The 18,834-nt window shown below is 36.0% G+C and overlaps 1 protein-coding gene across 2 annotated transcripts in view; it reads right to left on the bottom strand.

Annotated features, from left to right (window-relative positions):
* LOC128557671 (uncharacterized) overlaps nt 1-18,834 on the bottom strand; it is a 25,585-nt gene extending 6,751 nt beyond the window's left edge. Inside the window, exons 1-2 of one of the 2 annotated variants that reach the window (XM_053545571.1) lie at nt 18,720-18,834; nt 161-556 (exon numbers count right to left, since the gene is read on the bottom strand). In XM_053545571.1, coding sequence (XP_053401546.1) covers nt 161-544 — 384 coding nt within the window. In that variant the 5' untranslated portion in view covers nt 545-556; nt 18,720-18,834. Of the gene's footprint in view, nt 1-160; nt 557-18,423; nt 18,575-18,719 lie in introns of those variants that run through there. The other variant, XM_053545570.1, reaches the window with a different exon arrangement.

Raw genomic sequence — 18,834 nt, 5'->3', positions numbered from 1 at the left:
TCATTCATATGTCGCTAGGTTTGGGTAAAGGTTTATTTTCTCTTATCAACTGCAATACATTTCTAGACCTGTGGAATATAACAAAATCAACGTATTATGTTTATATAAAAGTCATTGTGAATAATCTGCTTAGAGTAAAAAACTAACTTCATACACTAACCTGATTACCGACTTCCATGAACATATAAAAAATGGCCTGCCCTCTGCAGTAAACACGTTTTGGTTTTATGTTTAGAAGTATATTGGTGTCAAATTCGTCTGCTTCACCAATTTTCGCATTGATGGGGTAACTTCCTGCCTTTATGATTTGATGTCCATATACATTGCCATCCTCCTGCTTTCTGACGTGGCTAATGATTTCTCCAAGTATTTTATCAACATAAGCCCTTGACTTCTTTTTATCGTCCGCATCAAGAGATAGTCTGTCATACATGCCGTCAATGAACCGCTTCCTTTCATCTCTCTCACTGCCAGTTTTTTGTCGTTTGGCCCTTGCTTTGTAAGCCATATCATCCGTAGGCCGTTTGTAACTTCCCGACCACATTGCTCAAGTATCCTAAAGAAGCAATAAAATGATGACCAGCATTTAATGTACGTTAACTTAAAAGCTCATCGGAGATAATAGTTCACATATTGTATTAACATTTGATTTTTATTACATGTTTTTTTTATTGAATGACCGAAATATTAGAGTGAAACATATCTTGTATTCACATAAGAAACTATAAAAAGACTAATTTTTTGTAAAAATATGAAATAAAAATATTTTTCACTCACGAACACCATATCTCATCTTTTCACAATTGGCAAGACCACTCGTACAACTACTGCATTTGATGTTCACTTGTGAAAGATATTTCAATATTTCAGTATTTACTTGTCACAAGCGTTTGACCTATATCAGACAACTAAATTGGACCATTGTGTTAAAAATACTGAAAACACGTTTTGACTTTACTTTGTACACTTGATGGTTGTTAGACTATTGAAATTAGCGAGCATAAGTTGTCATTTTTAACTCATCATATGCCAAGTAAGTTTTATTTTTTGTAGGACTTTGGTCCTGGAAACTTGAAAATATGATAAAATATTATTCACATAATGTTTTAAGCTGTCGTATTCTTATTGCTGTTACAGCTATGTTAAACCATCATATAACTATCTTAATGAATTTGACCGTTGCTAAAAGTATTAATTTCAATAGCATAAAATTAAAGTCCCTGCCTCCCATCCCTATGTTGGCTTATAATTTACTTATAAAATGTTAGCAGTTGGCTATCTATATTTAAAAAATAGCAATGCAGCCAATGAGTTAAATTACCTGTTTCTAGTAATATTTCAACATGTATGCATTTCAAAATGGAGCATTATCCTACACAGAATGTAGCTATGTTACAAAGTAATTGCCCGGTTTTGGTGGTCGGTGTGAGGCGTTACCAACGGTTAGGAAGGTAGTTTGCACCGCCTGATTATAGATAATCTTTACCTTGGAAACTATAGCACGTGAAAATGTGAAATTTTTCTCACTTCGAGGTGAGATATATTTCATATTCACGAAAACAAACAAATTTTCTTTTTATTTTATGTTCATGATCAATTACGTTGAGATGTGCATTTTGCAACAAATTTTAATCTCAGAGAGAAACAGACGCGCGTAAACAGACATGACGTCAGGCGTGTTGTGACGTTAGAAAGACGCAAACAACATAAAGTTCCATTTCATTTTATTTTTTGCTGCATAACATTATGAAATTCTCATTAAGTAAAATAATCTGAATCGGGAAATATACTATAAAGAACAAAGTGTGACTACAATTTTCATCCTGTTTGAAGCCAATAATTTAAAATTCATACACAATGTACAAGTAGATCGGCATTTACAGCGAGTCATATCCAGTGAGTGATATAGAGGATAATTGTTGGTTTCGGTGTAATATCACGTTATAATTTCACCGAGTGGGCACCAAAAGTGATATTTTCACGAGTGGCGCAGCCACGAGTGAAAATAACAACTTTTGGTGTTCACGAGTGAAATTACCGTGATATTACATCGATACCAACAATTTTTCTGTTTATTTTATGTCTAAAACTCTACTTTTGTTGTGTTTATTTCAATAAAATGTCGAAATTTGCGGGAAATTTTATCAGGAAGCATCGCAAAGATGACGTCATTTTAACGACATCATCGTCATATTGTTTCCGGCTTTCAGTACGCTCGGTAAACTTTTTGACGTTAATCCGGGTATCAGATTTGATAATTTTCACTGAGTGGCCAGTGAGTTTATCAGGATATAATTCACCGTTATATTTCGATAAACCACCGAAAAACATAAAATAAATGGATTATATCTCACTGATAAAACACAGTATTTCATTAGTTAGCATAAAATGGAATATTTTCTTATATATATTTTAAGTGCGTACTTTTTGTAGTTTTCAAGGTTACGTCCTATTTACACCTAACTCAATCACACACCACAAACATTCTGAAAGTTTGCACGGCTTTTCGGCGAACTTTATCACATATACACAGTTATCATATGTTTGACGTCGCGAGAGTGTAATAAAGCCATTACTTAGAAATGATAATACACTAGTGTAATAAAGCTTTGACGTCGACGTCGTTTATAGTATAGGTGAAGTCAGTCAAATTGACTTGTTTATATAGTAAAAGAAAGTACTAGGCCTAGAATTGTAGATATTTCGACAGGAAGAAGTAACATGTGAAAAAAATGAACATTACATTTGTGACTTTCCACACTGAATTTATTAAACTCGTGAATAAAATTGATAACAAGAGCTGTCCGTAAGACAGCAAAGCTCGACTATTCGAAATATTGTCCCAGAAGCAGGAAAATATTACGCAAAATGTTAAATATCTAAATAGTTTTAAGTTCAAAAGGGGACATAATTTGACCAAAATGCATATCAGAGTTATGGGACTTGATGCTATCAACTAGTTTTTTAACCCCGAAGGCACATGTGAAGTTTCAATTCAATATCTGCATTAGTTTTGGAGATAGTAACTTGCATGTAAAACTTTAACCAGAATTTTCTAAGTCCAAAAGGGGGCATAATTTGCTCAAAATACATGTCAGAGTTATGGGACTTGACCCAGTGAGGTTGGTAATTGATCTAGAAAATGAAAAAATAAATTTTAAATCTATAGTAATAGCTGTATGTACTTGCACGCAAAACTTTAACCAGGATTTTCTAAGTCCAAAGGGGGCATAATTTGGCTAAAATGAAGGTAAGAGTTATGGGACTTGATGCTATCAACTAGTTTTATAACCCAAAAGACACATGTGAAGTTTCAATTCAATATCTGCATTAGCTTTGGAGATAGTAACTTGCATGTAAAACTTTAACAGGATTTTCTAAGTCCAAAAGGGGGCATAATTTGCTCAAAATACATGTCAGAGTTATGGAATTTGAACCAGTGAGGTTGGTAATTGACATTGACCTAGAAAAAGAAAAATAAGTTTCAAATCTATATGCCTTTTGGTAATAGCTGTACGACTTGCACGCAAAACTTTATCCAGAATTTTTTAAGTCCAAAAGGGGGCATAATTTGGCCAAAATGAAGGTCAGAGTTAAGGGTCTTGGTGCTATCAACTAGTTTTATAACCCCGAAGACACATGTGAAGTTTCAATTCAATATATGCATTAGTTTTGGAGATAGTAATTTGCATGTAAAACTTTAACCAGAATTTTCTAAGTCCAAAAGGGGGCATAATTTGCTCAAAATACATGTCAGAGTTATGGAACTTGACCCAGTGAGGTTGGTAATTGACCTAGAAAAAGAAAAAATAAGTTTTAAAGCTATATGCCTTTAAATGACAGCTGTATGTACTTGCATGCAAAAACTTAACCAAGGTGAGACGCCGACGCCGACGCCGACGCCGACGCCAGGGTGAGTAGAATAGCTAGACTATTATTAAAATAGTCGAGCTAAAAATGCTCTGTAGAGCCTCGCATTTTATTTATTTATTGAACTCGTTTAATAAAGTCAATATGAAAAGACACTCGTGTAATATCCTCTATATATTCGAAACAATTCGCAAACAAACTGCAGAAAGTCAATTTATACTCCTCTAAAACTCAAAAGAATCTATCAACACGCACACGCACACACACACACGCATGCACACACGCACACACATTAAAAACATCACCAACAATTCCAACAGCCAACGAACAAAGTATCAACACAATTTAACGACCGACCAACCAAAATATTCGCCGAATTAATCAACACTTATGTACAATGAAATGTACGCCACTAATCTCCAACAAACTAATTCAAGAACAAACCTTTCAGCAATCGAGCCACCAGTTGACTCTAACTCACTTTATAACTGCATGTATAACATGCGACTTTCTCTCGCTAAAGCGCGAACAAAACAGATCATTGTATAAAATTATAATCATAATAATGCATCTTTAAACAGCTCTGTAATTAGTATACGAGGAATCTTTCAAAATATCTGCCACACTTAATTTACCCATCATACAAAACTTTTTTACTATGATAAAACAATTAAATAAAGTAAGAACTGACTTTTAAGATCGGTCGTAGAAATTTAGCGTTGTGCCGTAACAATGGAAACGGCTGCTGAAGCTGGTAATCGCGGAAACTCAAAAACTTTCTTTTGTCATATTTCAAAAAGTAGTAGGATTAGAAACTTGATTTTTTCATATTTTCATTAAGTTATGAATAACTATTGTTTGCAGTAATTATATTCTAAATATCTTATTTAATTTCTTAATTGTCGTTAGCACGTGCATTTTTAGTAATAAGCACGTGCATTCAGTTGTGAACCAACAAGGTGCCTTTTTTAATCAGAAAATGTTTTCTGGACTTAATAACAACTATTGCTGATTTTTGGCTTGAAAATGTTATATAATACGCATGCAATTAAAATTCCAAAAATTTTGATACGTCAGTTTAAAATCATTTTATATATTAATGCAGCGGATTGCATGCCATATTACGGTGCCCCTAAAGTGACATGTTACATACTTTTTTTCCAATTAGGTAATGTGAGACTTTTTTTATTTCGTTTAAACGAAATAAGTTATTTCGTTTAAACGAAATGATTATTTCGTTTAAACGAAATCATTTCGTTTAAACGAAATAAAAAAAAGTCTCACATTACCTAATTGGAAAAAATGTGTGTAACATGTCACTTTAGGGGCACCGTACCATATAGGCTATTAATTCGCTTCCTTTTTCAATACATATGGACAATGAAGTTAGTTAATAATGCGTTAAATATCGGCTTGGAATATTTAATAATTATTATATGAAAAACAACAAAGTTTATTAAATTAATTGTTGGAAAACATGTGGATAAATTGTTTTTGTGGCATTGCATTTTGTTAGCTGTCAGTATTGTATAGATATGCTTAACATACTATAATGCATGCATAAAATTGTTCCCTTTTTCGTTGATATTTTTACTATTACTGTTACGAAATCAAATATTTTAGATTTGATACATCTATTGTTTTAATAATTAATCATATTACCGGATTTTTCTTCATAATTCAGCGGAACCATTATGAGAGTAAACGAGGCCTAGAGTAAAGGCTTCCAGTGTGTGTAGAGCGGTTCTACCAAAGTGATGCTAATGTACATGTAGAAAGAATGTACGATGAAATTTGCGAAATAATAATAATGTTTTGCGTATTTCTTATTTTCGGGGTGGGTCACTTATTGTTACTCTTTTGGAATCTCGTATTATACAATACACTTTCCGGAGATATCATCACCATTGGTATGTTATCAAGTACTATATATTTTGTATATAGACCGGATGGAAAAATAAACGGAAAATACGATGTTTTTGAAATATCAGTTAAGTTGGTCTGCAGTTCGCAGTTCGCGTTTCGAATTGCGAACTGCAAACTGGTCTGCAGTTCGCGATTCGTGTTGCGAACTGCAAACTAGTTTGCAGTTTACGATTCAAATTTCAACGTGCAGCCTGATCAACACTGTCCTGCGCATTGCAGACAAGAATGCATTTCACAGTTGGTCTGCAGTTCGCGTTTCGAATTGCGAACTGCAAACTGGTCTGCAGTTCGCGATTCGTGTTGCGAACTGCAAACTAATCTGCAGTTTACGATTCAAATTTCAAAGTGCAGTCTGATCAGCACTGTCCAGCGCATTGCGGACAAGAATGCATTTAATAATTAGTCTGCAGTTCTCATTTCGCGTTTCCAACTGCGAACTGGTCCGCGGTTCGCGTTCCAAATTGCAAACTGCAATCTTGTCTGCTGATTACAATAAAAATTTCAAAGTGCAGTCAGATCAGCACTTTCTTGCGCATTGCAGACAAGAATGCATTTCACAGTTGGTCTATAGTTCGCAGTTTGCGTTTCCAATTGTGAACTGCAAACTGGTCTGTAGTTCGCAGTTCGCGTTTCGAATTGCGAACTGCAAACTGGTCTGCAGTTCGCAGTTCGCGATCTGAATTGCGAACTGCAAACTGGTCTGCAGTTCGGGAGTCGTATTTCGAACTGTAAACTGGGACACAATTTACGATTTAAATTTCAAAGTGCAGTCTGATCAGCACTGTCCAGCGCATTGCGGACTAAATTCATTGGAAAAAATCCTGCAAGATAGAGAAGCTCCATTTCAAGATTTTTCATTTCTTCTTTACTTTTCCAGTTTGCAGATCGCATTTGAAAACGTGAACTGAGAACTGCAAACTGCAGACCAACTGTGAAATGCATTCTTGTCTACATTTTGCTGGACAGTGCTGATCAGACTGCACTTTGAAATTTGAATCGTAAACTTCAGCACAGTGTACAGTTCTCAGTACGAATCTCGAACTGCAGACCAGTTTTCAGTTCAAATTTGAATCGCGAACTGCAGACCATTTTGCAGTTCGCAATTCGAATCGCGAACTGCGAACTGCGGACCAGTTTGCAGTTCACAATTCGAAACGCAAACTGCGAACTGTAGACCAAATGTGAAATGCATTCTTGTCTGCAGTTCTAATGGAGAGGGAGGAAGTGCAGACTTTTCACATTTATGTTTAGCAAACACTTGCCTATTACTTTAAAGTATAAGAGTAACCTTCAATTTCATTTTCATTTTGAATCGTGAACTGCAGACCAGTTTGCAGTTCGCAATTCGAATTGTGAACTGCGAACTGCAGACCAGTTTGCAGTTCGCAATTCGAAACGCAAACTGCGAACTGTAGACCAAATGTGAAATGCATTCTTGTCTGCAGTTCTAATGGAGAGGGAGGAAGTGCAGATTTTTCACATTTATGTTTAGCAAACACTTGCCTATTACTTTAAAGTATAAGAGTAACCTTCAATTTCATTTTCATTTTGAATCGTGAACTGCAGACCAGTTTGCAGTTCGCAATTCGAATCGTGAACTGCGAACTGCAGACCAGTTTGCAGTTCGCAATTCGAATTATGAACTACGAATTGCGAACTGTGAACTGAGAACTGCAGACCAGTTTGCAGTTCGTAGTTCGAATCGAAAACTAGGAGCCGCAGACTTGCCGGCACTTTGCAGTTCTACCGAAGAGGGACGAAGTGCAGACCATTAACATTAATGAGCCGTACCATGAGAAAATCAACATAGTGGGTTTGCGACCAGCATGGATCCAGACCAGCTTGCGCATCCGCGCAGTCTGGTCAGGATCCATGCTGTTCACTTTTAAAGCCTACTGCAGTTAGAGAAACCATTAGCGAACAGCATGGATCCTGACCAGACTGAGCGGATGCGTAAGCTGGTCTGGATCCATGCTGGTCGCAAACCCACTATGTTGATTTTCTAATGGCACGGCTCAAAATTTTATATTTAGCAAATACTGACCTATTACTTAAAAGTATAAGAGAAACGTTCAAATATATTTTTATTTTGAATCTTGAACCGCAGACCAGTTTGCAGTTCGCAATTCGAATCACGAACTGCGAACTGCGAACTGCAGACCAGTTTGCAGTTCGCAATTCGAAACGCGAACTGCAGATCAGTTTGCAGTTCGCAATTTGAAACACAAACTGAGAACTATAGACCAACTGTGAAATGCATTCTTGTCTGCAATGCGCAAGAAAATGCTGATCAGACTGCACTTTGAAATTTTTATTGTAATCAGCAGATAAAATTGCAGTTTGCAATTTGGAACGCGAACTGCGGACCAGTTTGCAGTTCGCAGTTGGAAACGCGAAATGCGAACTGCAGACTAATTATGAAAAGCATTCTTGTCCGCAATGCGCTGGACAGTGTTGATCAGACTGCACTTTGAAATTTGAATCGTAAATTGTAGCCCAGTATACAGTTTGCAATACGAATCCCGAACTGCAGACCAGTTTGCAGTTCGAATTCGAATCGCGAACTGCAGACCAGTTTGCAGTTCGCAATTCGAATCGCGAACTGCGAACTGCGAACTGCAGACCAGTTTGCAGTTCGCAATTCGAAACACAAACTGCAAACTATAGACCAACTGTGAAATGCGCAAGAAAGTGCTGATCAGACTGCAATTTGAAATTTTTATTGTAATCAGCCGACAAGATTGCAGTTCGCAATTCGGAACGCGAACTGCGGACCAGTTTGCAGTTCGCAGTTGGAAACGCGAAATGCGAACTGCAGACTAATTATGAAATGCATTCTTGTCCGCAATGCGCTGGACAGTCAAGTCAAGTCAAGTCAAAAGTTTATGAAATGTAACAAAGGCCTCCGGCCCAAAATACATTACATAATATATAGTAAGTAAATATAAAAAACAGTTGTGATCCCACAAAATGTATACATATACAATCGGATAAGTTAAAATACATATTCATAGGTTCAGCACACAGTCGACTAGTAAACATAGGCTGCTGAATATCATATTTAACAGGTCAAACATTATTTAAGAGTTTCTCAAGATACAATGCTGTTTGATATAACACCTTTTCATTATCAGAGCTAAGTATGTTATAAAAACTTTGTTTATTTCTGTCAGATGAATACCAATTAAGAAGATACTGATTACGGATCTCACTAAATTTCCCACATTGAAAAAAAGCATGGTATTCACATTCAACAATACTAGTGTTACTTCTATTATAACAAAATTGGCAGATACGAAGATACGAGATTCAAAAGGTGTATTGTTGTGCCTACCAGTTTCAACATGCAGCTTATGCTTGAACAACGAAATTTTGACATTGCTAGTCTGTATTTAAATGGCAAATTTATTGTAAGGTAAACGTTCTGTATTTAATAAAGTTTTAAAATGTTTATAACGGTGACATCTACTTGATTCTTCGATAGACTCTTTCCAGTTTTGTTTATGACAATCTATGAGTCTTTGACGAAAAATACTAACGAAGTAGTCAATATTTCCAACATCATGTGAAACCCAAACATAACCCAAACCATACAAAAATAACAAGTGTTTGACCTGAGTAGCCCAGGTGGTTCTACCTACGTTATCTAAAGATTTTAGCATAAAATAACACCGTTTAGGGTAACTAGAGTTATCCATCTGTATGAGTTAGCTGATCAGACTGCACTTTGAAATTTGAATCGTAAATTGTAGCCCAGTTTACAGTTTGCAGTACGAATCCCGAACTGCAGACCAGTTAACAGTTCGAATTCAAATCGCGAACTGCAGACCAGTTTGCAGTTCGCAATTCGAATCGCGAACTGCGAACTGCGAACTGCAGACCAGTTTGCAGTTCGCAATTCGGAACGCGAACTGCGAACTGCAGACCAGTTTGCAGTTCGCAATTGGAAACACAACCTGCGAACTATAGACCAACTGTGAAATGCATTCTTGTCTGCAATGCGCAAGAAAGTGCTGATCAGACTGCACTTTGAAATTTTTTTTGTAATCAGCAGACAATATTGCAGTTTGCAATTCGGAACGCGAACTGCGGACCAGTTTGCAGTTCGCAGTTGGAAACGCGAAATGCAAACTGCAGACTAATTATGAAATGCATTCTTGTCCGCAATGCGCTGGACAGTGCTGATCAGACTGCACTTTGAAATTTGAATTGTAAACTGCAGCCCAGTTTACAGTTCGCAATATGAATCTCAAACTGCAGACCAGTTTGCAGTTCGAATTCGAATCGCGAATTGCAGACCAGTTTGCAGTTCGCAATTCGAAACGCGAACTGCAGACCAACTGTGAAATGCATTTTTGTCTGCAATGCGCAGGACAGTGTTGATCAGACTGCACGTTGACATTTGAATCGTAAAGCGCAGACCAGTTTACAGTTTGCAATTCGAATCGCGAACTGCAGACCAGTTTGCAGTTCGAATTTGAATCGCGAACTGCAGACCAGTTTGCAGTTCGCAATTCGAAACGCGAACTGCAGACCAACTGTGAAATGCATTCTTGTCTGCAATGCGCAGGACAGTGTTGATCAGACTGCACGTTGTCATTTGAATCTTAAACTCAGTCCAGTTTACAGTTCGCAATTCTAAAAGCGAACTGCTAACTTCAGACCAAATGTGAAATACATTCTTGTCTACAATTTGCCGGGCAGTGCTGATCAGACTGCACACTTTGAAATTTGAATCGTAAACTGCAGACTAGTTTGCAGTTCGCAACACGAATCGCAAACTGCAGACCAGTTTGCAGTTCGCAATTCGAAACGAGAACTGCAGACCAACTGTGAAATGCATTCTTGTCTGCAATGTGCAGGACATTGTTGATCAGACTGCACGTTGACATTTGAATCGTAAAGTGCAGACCAGTTTACAGTTCGCAATTCGAATCGCGAACTGCAGACCAGTTTGCAGTTCGCAATTCGAATCGCGAACTGCGAACTGCGAACCGCAGACCAGTTTGCAGTTCGCAATTCGAAACGCGAACTGCGAACTGCAGACCAACTTAACTAAAATGTTTTTGAAAGGGTATGTCTGTATTTATTTCATGCACATTTGTAGTAGCATTATACATCCTCTGCATGCGGTTACGAAGAAAATACATGTGTTAAAGTGACAGTCTGCGAAAGGATGGTCAGTAAATGTTATCTTTATACATTTTCATTCCGACTCCGTTGCTTCAATAAGTCGCATATTTCTAGTTATTTTATATACAAAACACTTTACAATTTATTGACAAATTGAAAAACAAAATGAAATCCAAATGATCGCTTTACTATGATGACTTACATTCTAAACATTAAAAAACATACATATACCATAATCTCGTTTTAAAAAGCAAACAGAACGTAAGTATAGAACTATGTGTAAGGACGAATTTCAAGTGTTAATGAATAACTGCGGATGGCCAAACCCCGGACCCCCCACCCCCACCCCCACACCCACGCACTACCACTTACTAAAATTGAGCAACTTGAATAAATCCTAGACGTCTCAGTGCTAGGATTTATTCTTTATTGCAACTTTGTACGACTGCTCCGGTACTTACCAATATGCACACTATATTAGAATCAATTTGCTTTGAGTGAAAATACCGAAATGGTACAAGGTTACATTCTTCATTTGTTTCATATAAACAATTAAATCTTGAGACTTCATTTTCAATGCTTTACAGCATTTCAATGATATAAAAACACATATATAGCCATTTAATATAACATGTTTTCTCACCAAAAATGAAAAAATATATATACATTTGTATATTGAGATGCTAGGTTACATATATTAAAGAAACATTATCTGTCTGAAAAACATCACCATATGAAAATACTCCCATGAAATTTGTCATTTAGCGATAACCCGTATACATGTAGACATGGAAATTCGCAGTGAAAGTGTTCTAGATCTTTTCTCAATACAATAAGCAATACAGCTAAGCCAAAGCTATAACTGTCACATCCTTATCTGACTCATATACAAGATCTCATCAACATGGAACTACATTTTGAATTGCAAAAACAGATCATCTAACATCATTTAAATGCTTGGCGAACTTCTCTTTTCGTAACACTGGGGTTCATTGTCCCTGCGCAGTTAGTGGGGACCGATGCGCTATGCTAACTGCCAAATGCTAAATAAGAAGTTGTTGATGCTAAATGTCAATAGCTTAATGCTAATGTCACATACTTAATTACAAAATACTATATGCCGTATACAAAATGCTAAATGTCATAAAAACTCTACATGCAGCCACAGGAAAACATTGCAGCAATTACAAGACAGAGACTGAAGCACTCATGAAGGCCTTCTCAATGGTTGAAGACTCCGCAGAAGAAAGCTCCTCAGTCGTCTTTATCACATATGCACTGTCTGTTATGGAAGTTCTGATCAACAATAAAGCTCCGCACTAGCCAGGAGAATGCAGAGCCTGAGTATAACCTGCAAAGTAGCACTTCAGTGGATTACATCCATTGTGGACTTGCAGGCAATGAAGAGGCAGATAAACTGGCTAAGCTAGAAGCTCAGTCAGAAAAACCAACAAAACCTGTGAGTTACAGGAAAAAAATCACCATCATCAAGGCACTAACGAGACCAAGGATAGAGGAAGATGCTTTTCATCTCCTTGATCGGTCTGAACAAGTGATGTTGGTCAGGCTTCGCTCGGGGCACAACAAGCTCAATGCTCACATGTACAAGAAATACAGACTGGCACCATCGCCAACTTGTTTATGTGGTGAGGAAGATCAGACTGCGGACCATATACTTCGGAGATGTAAAAAGGCATGACCATGAGCGAGCTGCGACTTGGCCGATAGATACATCAATGCACCAGAAACTGTATGGAGGCATTGATGATCTGCGGCAAACCACAAGTTTCATCAAGGCTACTGGTCTGACAGTTAGTTGCGAACGAGAAGAAGATAAAAACAAATTCTTTTTGTCAACTGATAAATGGTAATTCTCAAATTATCAGTCTTTGTGATCTTTATCTCTTCAACTAATGAATGTAACTTTTACTCATTCGGAAAAAAATAGATGTCCTGCCTGTCTAATTTAAAGCAATAACGTTGAAGATGTTACAGGGACATGAACCGAAACATTCTGCCGTAAAATGTTTATTATATAATAGACTAAGATATGTAACAGAGACAAAGTTATGTAACGAAGGGCAATGATTATATAACTGATATATTCAGCTCTTTATTTCAATGGAAACTTAGCAATGAGCATTTTGACATTTATTGTTTTAACAAAAAAAAAAAAGCATTTATCATTGACAATTACCGTTCGAAAGCCAATATTTGAAGTTAAGCAGTTCGTAAATAGCATTTTTAATTTTGCATTAACATTTTTGCAGTTACCATTGCGCATTGACCTTCCATAGGCATATCGAATTTCGTATGTTGCATTTTGTATAAAGTATTTGGCATTTTGCATTAAGAGATTGGCATTTAGCATTAATTATTTGGTGTTTAGCATTAATTTATTGGCATTTTGCATTAAATAATTGTCATTTAACATTTGGCTATATTCAAGGCGCGCCGGCCTTCAATACATATCAAATGCCAAATGCCATATCCTTTGTGCTAAATGCCTATAATTATTGCCAAATGACAAATGCTACTCGTCAAATGCTTTAACTTTGTGAGTTAATGATCTGTATCCCTTACACTAATGACTGTTACTTTTAATCACGTGAAAACATATGAAGTTCTATCGGCCTGATTTGAATCAATAACATGTTCTGAGGGTTAAAGATGACATGATCGAAACTTTTCACTCTAAAATGTTAAGAAATATTTTTAATAGTGACAAAGTTATGTTACAACGGCCAATGACTATTTACAGGATGCATTTATACACTGATATTCAGCTAGCTCTTTATCTGAATAAGTACTTAGCAATACGCATTTGGCATTTATTGTTTCGTATTTGCAATTTATTTTTTGACAATTACCATTCCACAGGCAATATTTGACATTAAGCATATAGCAAATAGCATTTTGCAATAACTGTCATTTAGCATTTGGCAATTAGCATGGCACACCGGCTTTCAATAGCCTTCCATAGTAATTAAAAAATGTCATTTCGTTTTCAAAACATTTTGCACAAGATGTTTGGCATTTAGCATTGTTATCTGATATTTAGCAATTGACAAATAACATGGCGCACCAGGTTTCCATATAAACATGTACATTAGCATCACTTTGGTAAACCGTTCTACACACACTGGAAGGCTTTACTCTAGGCCTAGTTTACTCCCATTATTGTACCGCTAAATTATGGAGAGAAGTCCGGTAATATGTTTAATTATTAAAGTGATAGAAGTATCAAATCTAAAATACTTGAATTCGTAACAGTAATAGTAAAAATATCAACGAAAATGAGAACAATTTTATGCATGCATTATATGTTAAGCGTATCTATACAATACTGACAGGTAACAATGTCACAAAAAAAAACAAAAAAAAAAAAAACAAAAACAAAAACACACACACAACATAATTTATTCACATATTTTCCAACAATTAATTTGATAAACCTTTTTTTTCATATTAAATATTCCAAGCCGAGATCCAACGAGTTATTCCCTAACTTCATTGTCCATGTGTATTGAAAAAGGAAGCGAATGAATAACGTATATGTCATGCAATCCGCTGCATTAATATATGAAATGGTGTTAAACGGACGTATCAAAATGTTTAGAATTTTAATTGCATGCGTATTATACAAAATTTTCAAGCCAAAAATCAGCCATAGTTGTAATTAAGTCCAGAACACATTTTCTGACTAAAAGATGCACCATGTTGGTTCACAGCTGAATGCACGTGCTAATAACTAAAATTGCACGTGCTGACGACAATTAAGAAATTTAATAAGATATTTAGAATATAATCACTGCAAACAAAAGGTATTTATAACTTAATAAAAATATGAAAAAATCAAGTTTCTTATACCATTACTTTTCGAAATATGACAAAAGAAATATTTTTAGTTTCCGCGATTAACAGCTTCAGTAGCCGTTTCCATGGTTACGGCACACCGCTAAATTTCTACGACCTCATTTAAAACCTCCAGTTGTTGCCGAACTGTATTCTTATATAGTTGAAAAAGTTTTGTATGTTGGGTAAATTAAAATCCTTACGGAGGGCCCGTACACAAGAAAGCTTCTTCAGATATAGGCCCTCTTTACTGCAGTGATTATTTCATCAGCCGTACCACTGGCACCAGAACAGAAAGAAAATGCACCCTACCCATAGGTATTCTATAAGAACCATGGTCATGAACGGGAAAATAAGCTCACCCATTTTAAGGACACGTCACGGCTGAGATAGTTTAGCATTATTACAATACACGGTACTGAAATTGTGTTTCCAATACATGTGCTCATTAGATAAATCCTCAATATCTATGTGAAAATAAGGGATGTGTTTTGTATGACTGCAACACTGTGAGTTGCTCTAATTACTGACAAATGACTGGAACAATAGGAATTCGTACGAGAGATGGATAGACAAAACGACAGTGAGGTAACAATATATTCTTTTATTGTTTTAATGTATGAGTTGTAAGCTACAATATAGAATACCCATTTAATGAAAATCAAACTGGAAGTTAGAAATAACAGAAATAAATTAATTAGGTCATAAGTCATCATATACCTGTCAAAATTTGTCATTAGTTTTCACGAGCTGTCAAAATTATTTTTATCTCTCTATGCTGCAAATGCATTATTTTTGAAAGTATCTTGGTTGGATATTGTAGTGTGTAATTTACTTTACATTCCACATTAATATTTGTGCTTGAAATTGCTTTGTTGAGCTCACCGACATCACATATAAATGTCTATTGTTTTAGTTTATTGTCTGTTAAAAAGATACCAAATCTCAATATTGAGATATAAGAATTGTTCCTTTCTGATAGACAAAGGAAACTATTTGGTTGAATCATAATATAACGGTTTTTGGAAAGAACTGAATATTCTTTGGTTTTTTGTTATTCACCGGAAATTCAAAAAGTGACATCACCTTAATTGCGCATTTCATACCTAAAACGCGCAGTTCGGTAAATGTGTACTTTTGATAATGAACAAGAGGTAATTTATCTTTCATTGTGTAGCGGCCACATTTTTTTAATATTTCTTATTTGAGAGGAACAACGCGTAGTTTATAGTTTTACAACGTTACACAAAAAAAAAACTTCGTAGAACTTCCCTAGTGAAGTTCCGGTCTAGATTACAAAACCATTCTGACTGGCTGATGTGAAAATACACGTCAGACGTTTTTTTAACTACACGTGCACGTTAATATGTGTATATGTAGCATAAATTTGCAATACGAATTAAGTAAACAGTACAGATGTATGACTTTAAATTAAAAATCATATATAAGATGAATTTCATTCATTCATCATTTCAAGTTTTATTGTAAAACTGTGAATATTTTGCATTCTGTTTTTGTTCATTTACATTTCACCTAACATGTGCACACTGCTGCTGTGACCTCTAGACCGGACGTTCACTAGGGAAGTTCACGCAAGTTTTTTTCTGTATCGTGTATGAAAGCATAAAATATGTAGAGTATCTCTGCAATATGAAATATTGAGACAAAGTCACTGGTACACGATGTAAGATAAATTACCGCTTGTTCAAAATGCTGTGTACCCATTCACCGAACTGCGCGTTTTAGGTATGAAATGGGGTAGGGTATTACATGTACAGAGGCATTTTCTTTCTGTTCTGGAGCCAGAGAGCCGCACAGTAACATAGCGACATGTAAATATAGATAAACCTTTTTCTCTGCTGCTGTTTGTAAAAGCTAATATAAAGTATATATCTACAATTTATGGTTTAACGGACTTTTGCAACAAGCAATAACGCATTCTTCTGACTGTAACAGGAAAACTTTCCATCATTTTAAACTACGTTATTATAAATTACGTAAATACTTTTCCAAATTTTACTATCGTAATTCAGATTTGATTTTGAAATACAATAGCAATTTAAAGACACTTCTGCGAGAAGGTATATCAAAACCCGCTTTTTATGGGATGTGGTTTACAAACTTTGTAAGATTTTGGGTCATGACAATTTTCCAATTGTCATTAAACGTTTTATGAAAAGAGGTTATGACCCAACTGTTTTGAGACATACCGCATGTTTGGTGTTCAGCCCTTTTACATTTGGACGCTACGCTTTCCTTGTCTGACAGAACAGGTGGAGGATTCTATGATAAGTAGTTCTTAAATCTCACCAGGACTGAGCTATTGTGATTTCCGTCTTCTGGCCTGTTTCGTCGGACCCTTAAGGGTGTTGTCCTTGTTACTCTGTCTTTTGCAAGGGTAATGAGTACATTCGTTTTAGGTTCTTAAGGATTGCCATTTATATATATACATAAGAGCATTTTTGTGTTTTACATTACATGCCTTCTATTGCCTTTACGTATGTTAGGGTTTCACCTGGCGGGGATAACTTTTATTTACACTGTCTTGTGACTTTGGAACATAATGTGGGTAAAAGTGAGGTTAGGTGCACCATAAACCGGTTTAAACTCCCAAGTGGTGGTTTGCCACTGACCGTTCCAAGGCGGTGCCCCACTGTGTTCCTGTATTTGTTTGTTTTGTCTTTACAAGTGTGTTTATTTTTAGTGTGTGCGTGTGCGTGTGCGTGTGTGTGTGTGTGGTGTGCGAGTGTTGTCCGTGTGTGCCTTTGGGGAGGCTGTGTTTTTGGAACGTGGCTTTCCCTGTTGGATATTCTTCCTTGTTTTTAAATACATGTGAAGTCGGGAAATATAATATTACACTAAGAATTATATCATTTTTGTATTATATTGAACAAATAAGTTGAATTAAATCTTTATTGTCAATTGTAACATCACCAGCAAATAACCTACATACATGTAGAGCACAATCTATCTCGGGTTATTCTGCAATAAACCACACGCGTGCAATGACGTCATCCAATCCACAGCCTTCGTGATATATTCTTACGCATAACTCAAAACACAGGTTATTCTACGATAAACCACGTTTGGGAACTTATAATTTCTTAAATATGTCAAAACAAACATTTGTACTAGCTTCAAGAGTAACTTCATGTGCGGATTCAGAACTTTGGTGTTGTGGCGGAGTTTTTATGGTTCAAGGAGCATGTCCCATTTCATATAACATTTTTCAAGCACACCTCAAAGGATTTAATTTGACGTAAATTTGACCTAGCTTGAGTGCGACCCTCTTCACACAATGTCATTTTCTTTTTCAATTTTGGAAAAAGAACAATATTACATAGTTTAGTGATTACACGTAGATCTACCTTTGTATTAAAGACTGTCTTAAACTTTTGGTATAGGCTTACATTTTCATGATTTTGTAGTTCAACTTTTAAAACCATCAAACCGGATTTTATTGGCTGCCTCCCTTGGGTCCACCTTTTATGAGTAAAAAGCTAGTTGTGCATAAAAAGTTTTGATAAAATGAATGGTGAAATACATGATGAAACATGAACAGAGATCTACAATTTGCCAGCAGCATGCGTAATGAGCAATAAATGTGCTCATTTTTGCATGTTCAACCTCAAAAAATACCTTTTTAGAAATACATTCCTATGCTCAGTATTGGTAATATCAACACCTTTACGTTTTTGATCTGGCCAGGAAGGTCTAATACTTATCAGTTGTTCCAGATCCGACTATGTACTGATCAATACTGACACTGTTAAAACGGCACTTTCGTTTTCGGAAAACGCCACGTGTTAGAAACGTGTTACCTCTGATTTTATGGATAGTAGACATACATCGGCGCACAAAATGTTTTCCACAACAGCTTTTGAATCACTGCATGATTTTAGATTGACGAAAAGAAGTATTTTAAATATACATACTTAAGTGTAGCCAATTTGATGAAATTCTGCAAACAGCTCTGTTCAAAACGAAAGTGAAAGCAGCGTCCTGTTTTAATTGAACACAACGACTACAAACTACCAAACTCGACTGAAA

The sequence above is a fragment of the Mercenaria mercenaria genome, chromosome 6 (assembly GCF_021730395.1).
Source record: "Mercenaria mercenaria strain notata chromosome 6, MADL_Memer_1, whole genome shotgun sequence".
Lineage (NCBI taxonomy): Eukaryota > Metazoa > Mollusca > Bivalvia > Venerida > Veneridae > Mercenaria > Mercenaria mercenaria.
The sequence above is the reverse complement of the archived record's forward strand: the minus strand, read 5'-3'. Positions and strand labels throughout refer to the sequence as shown.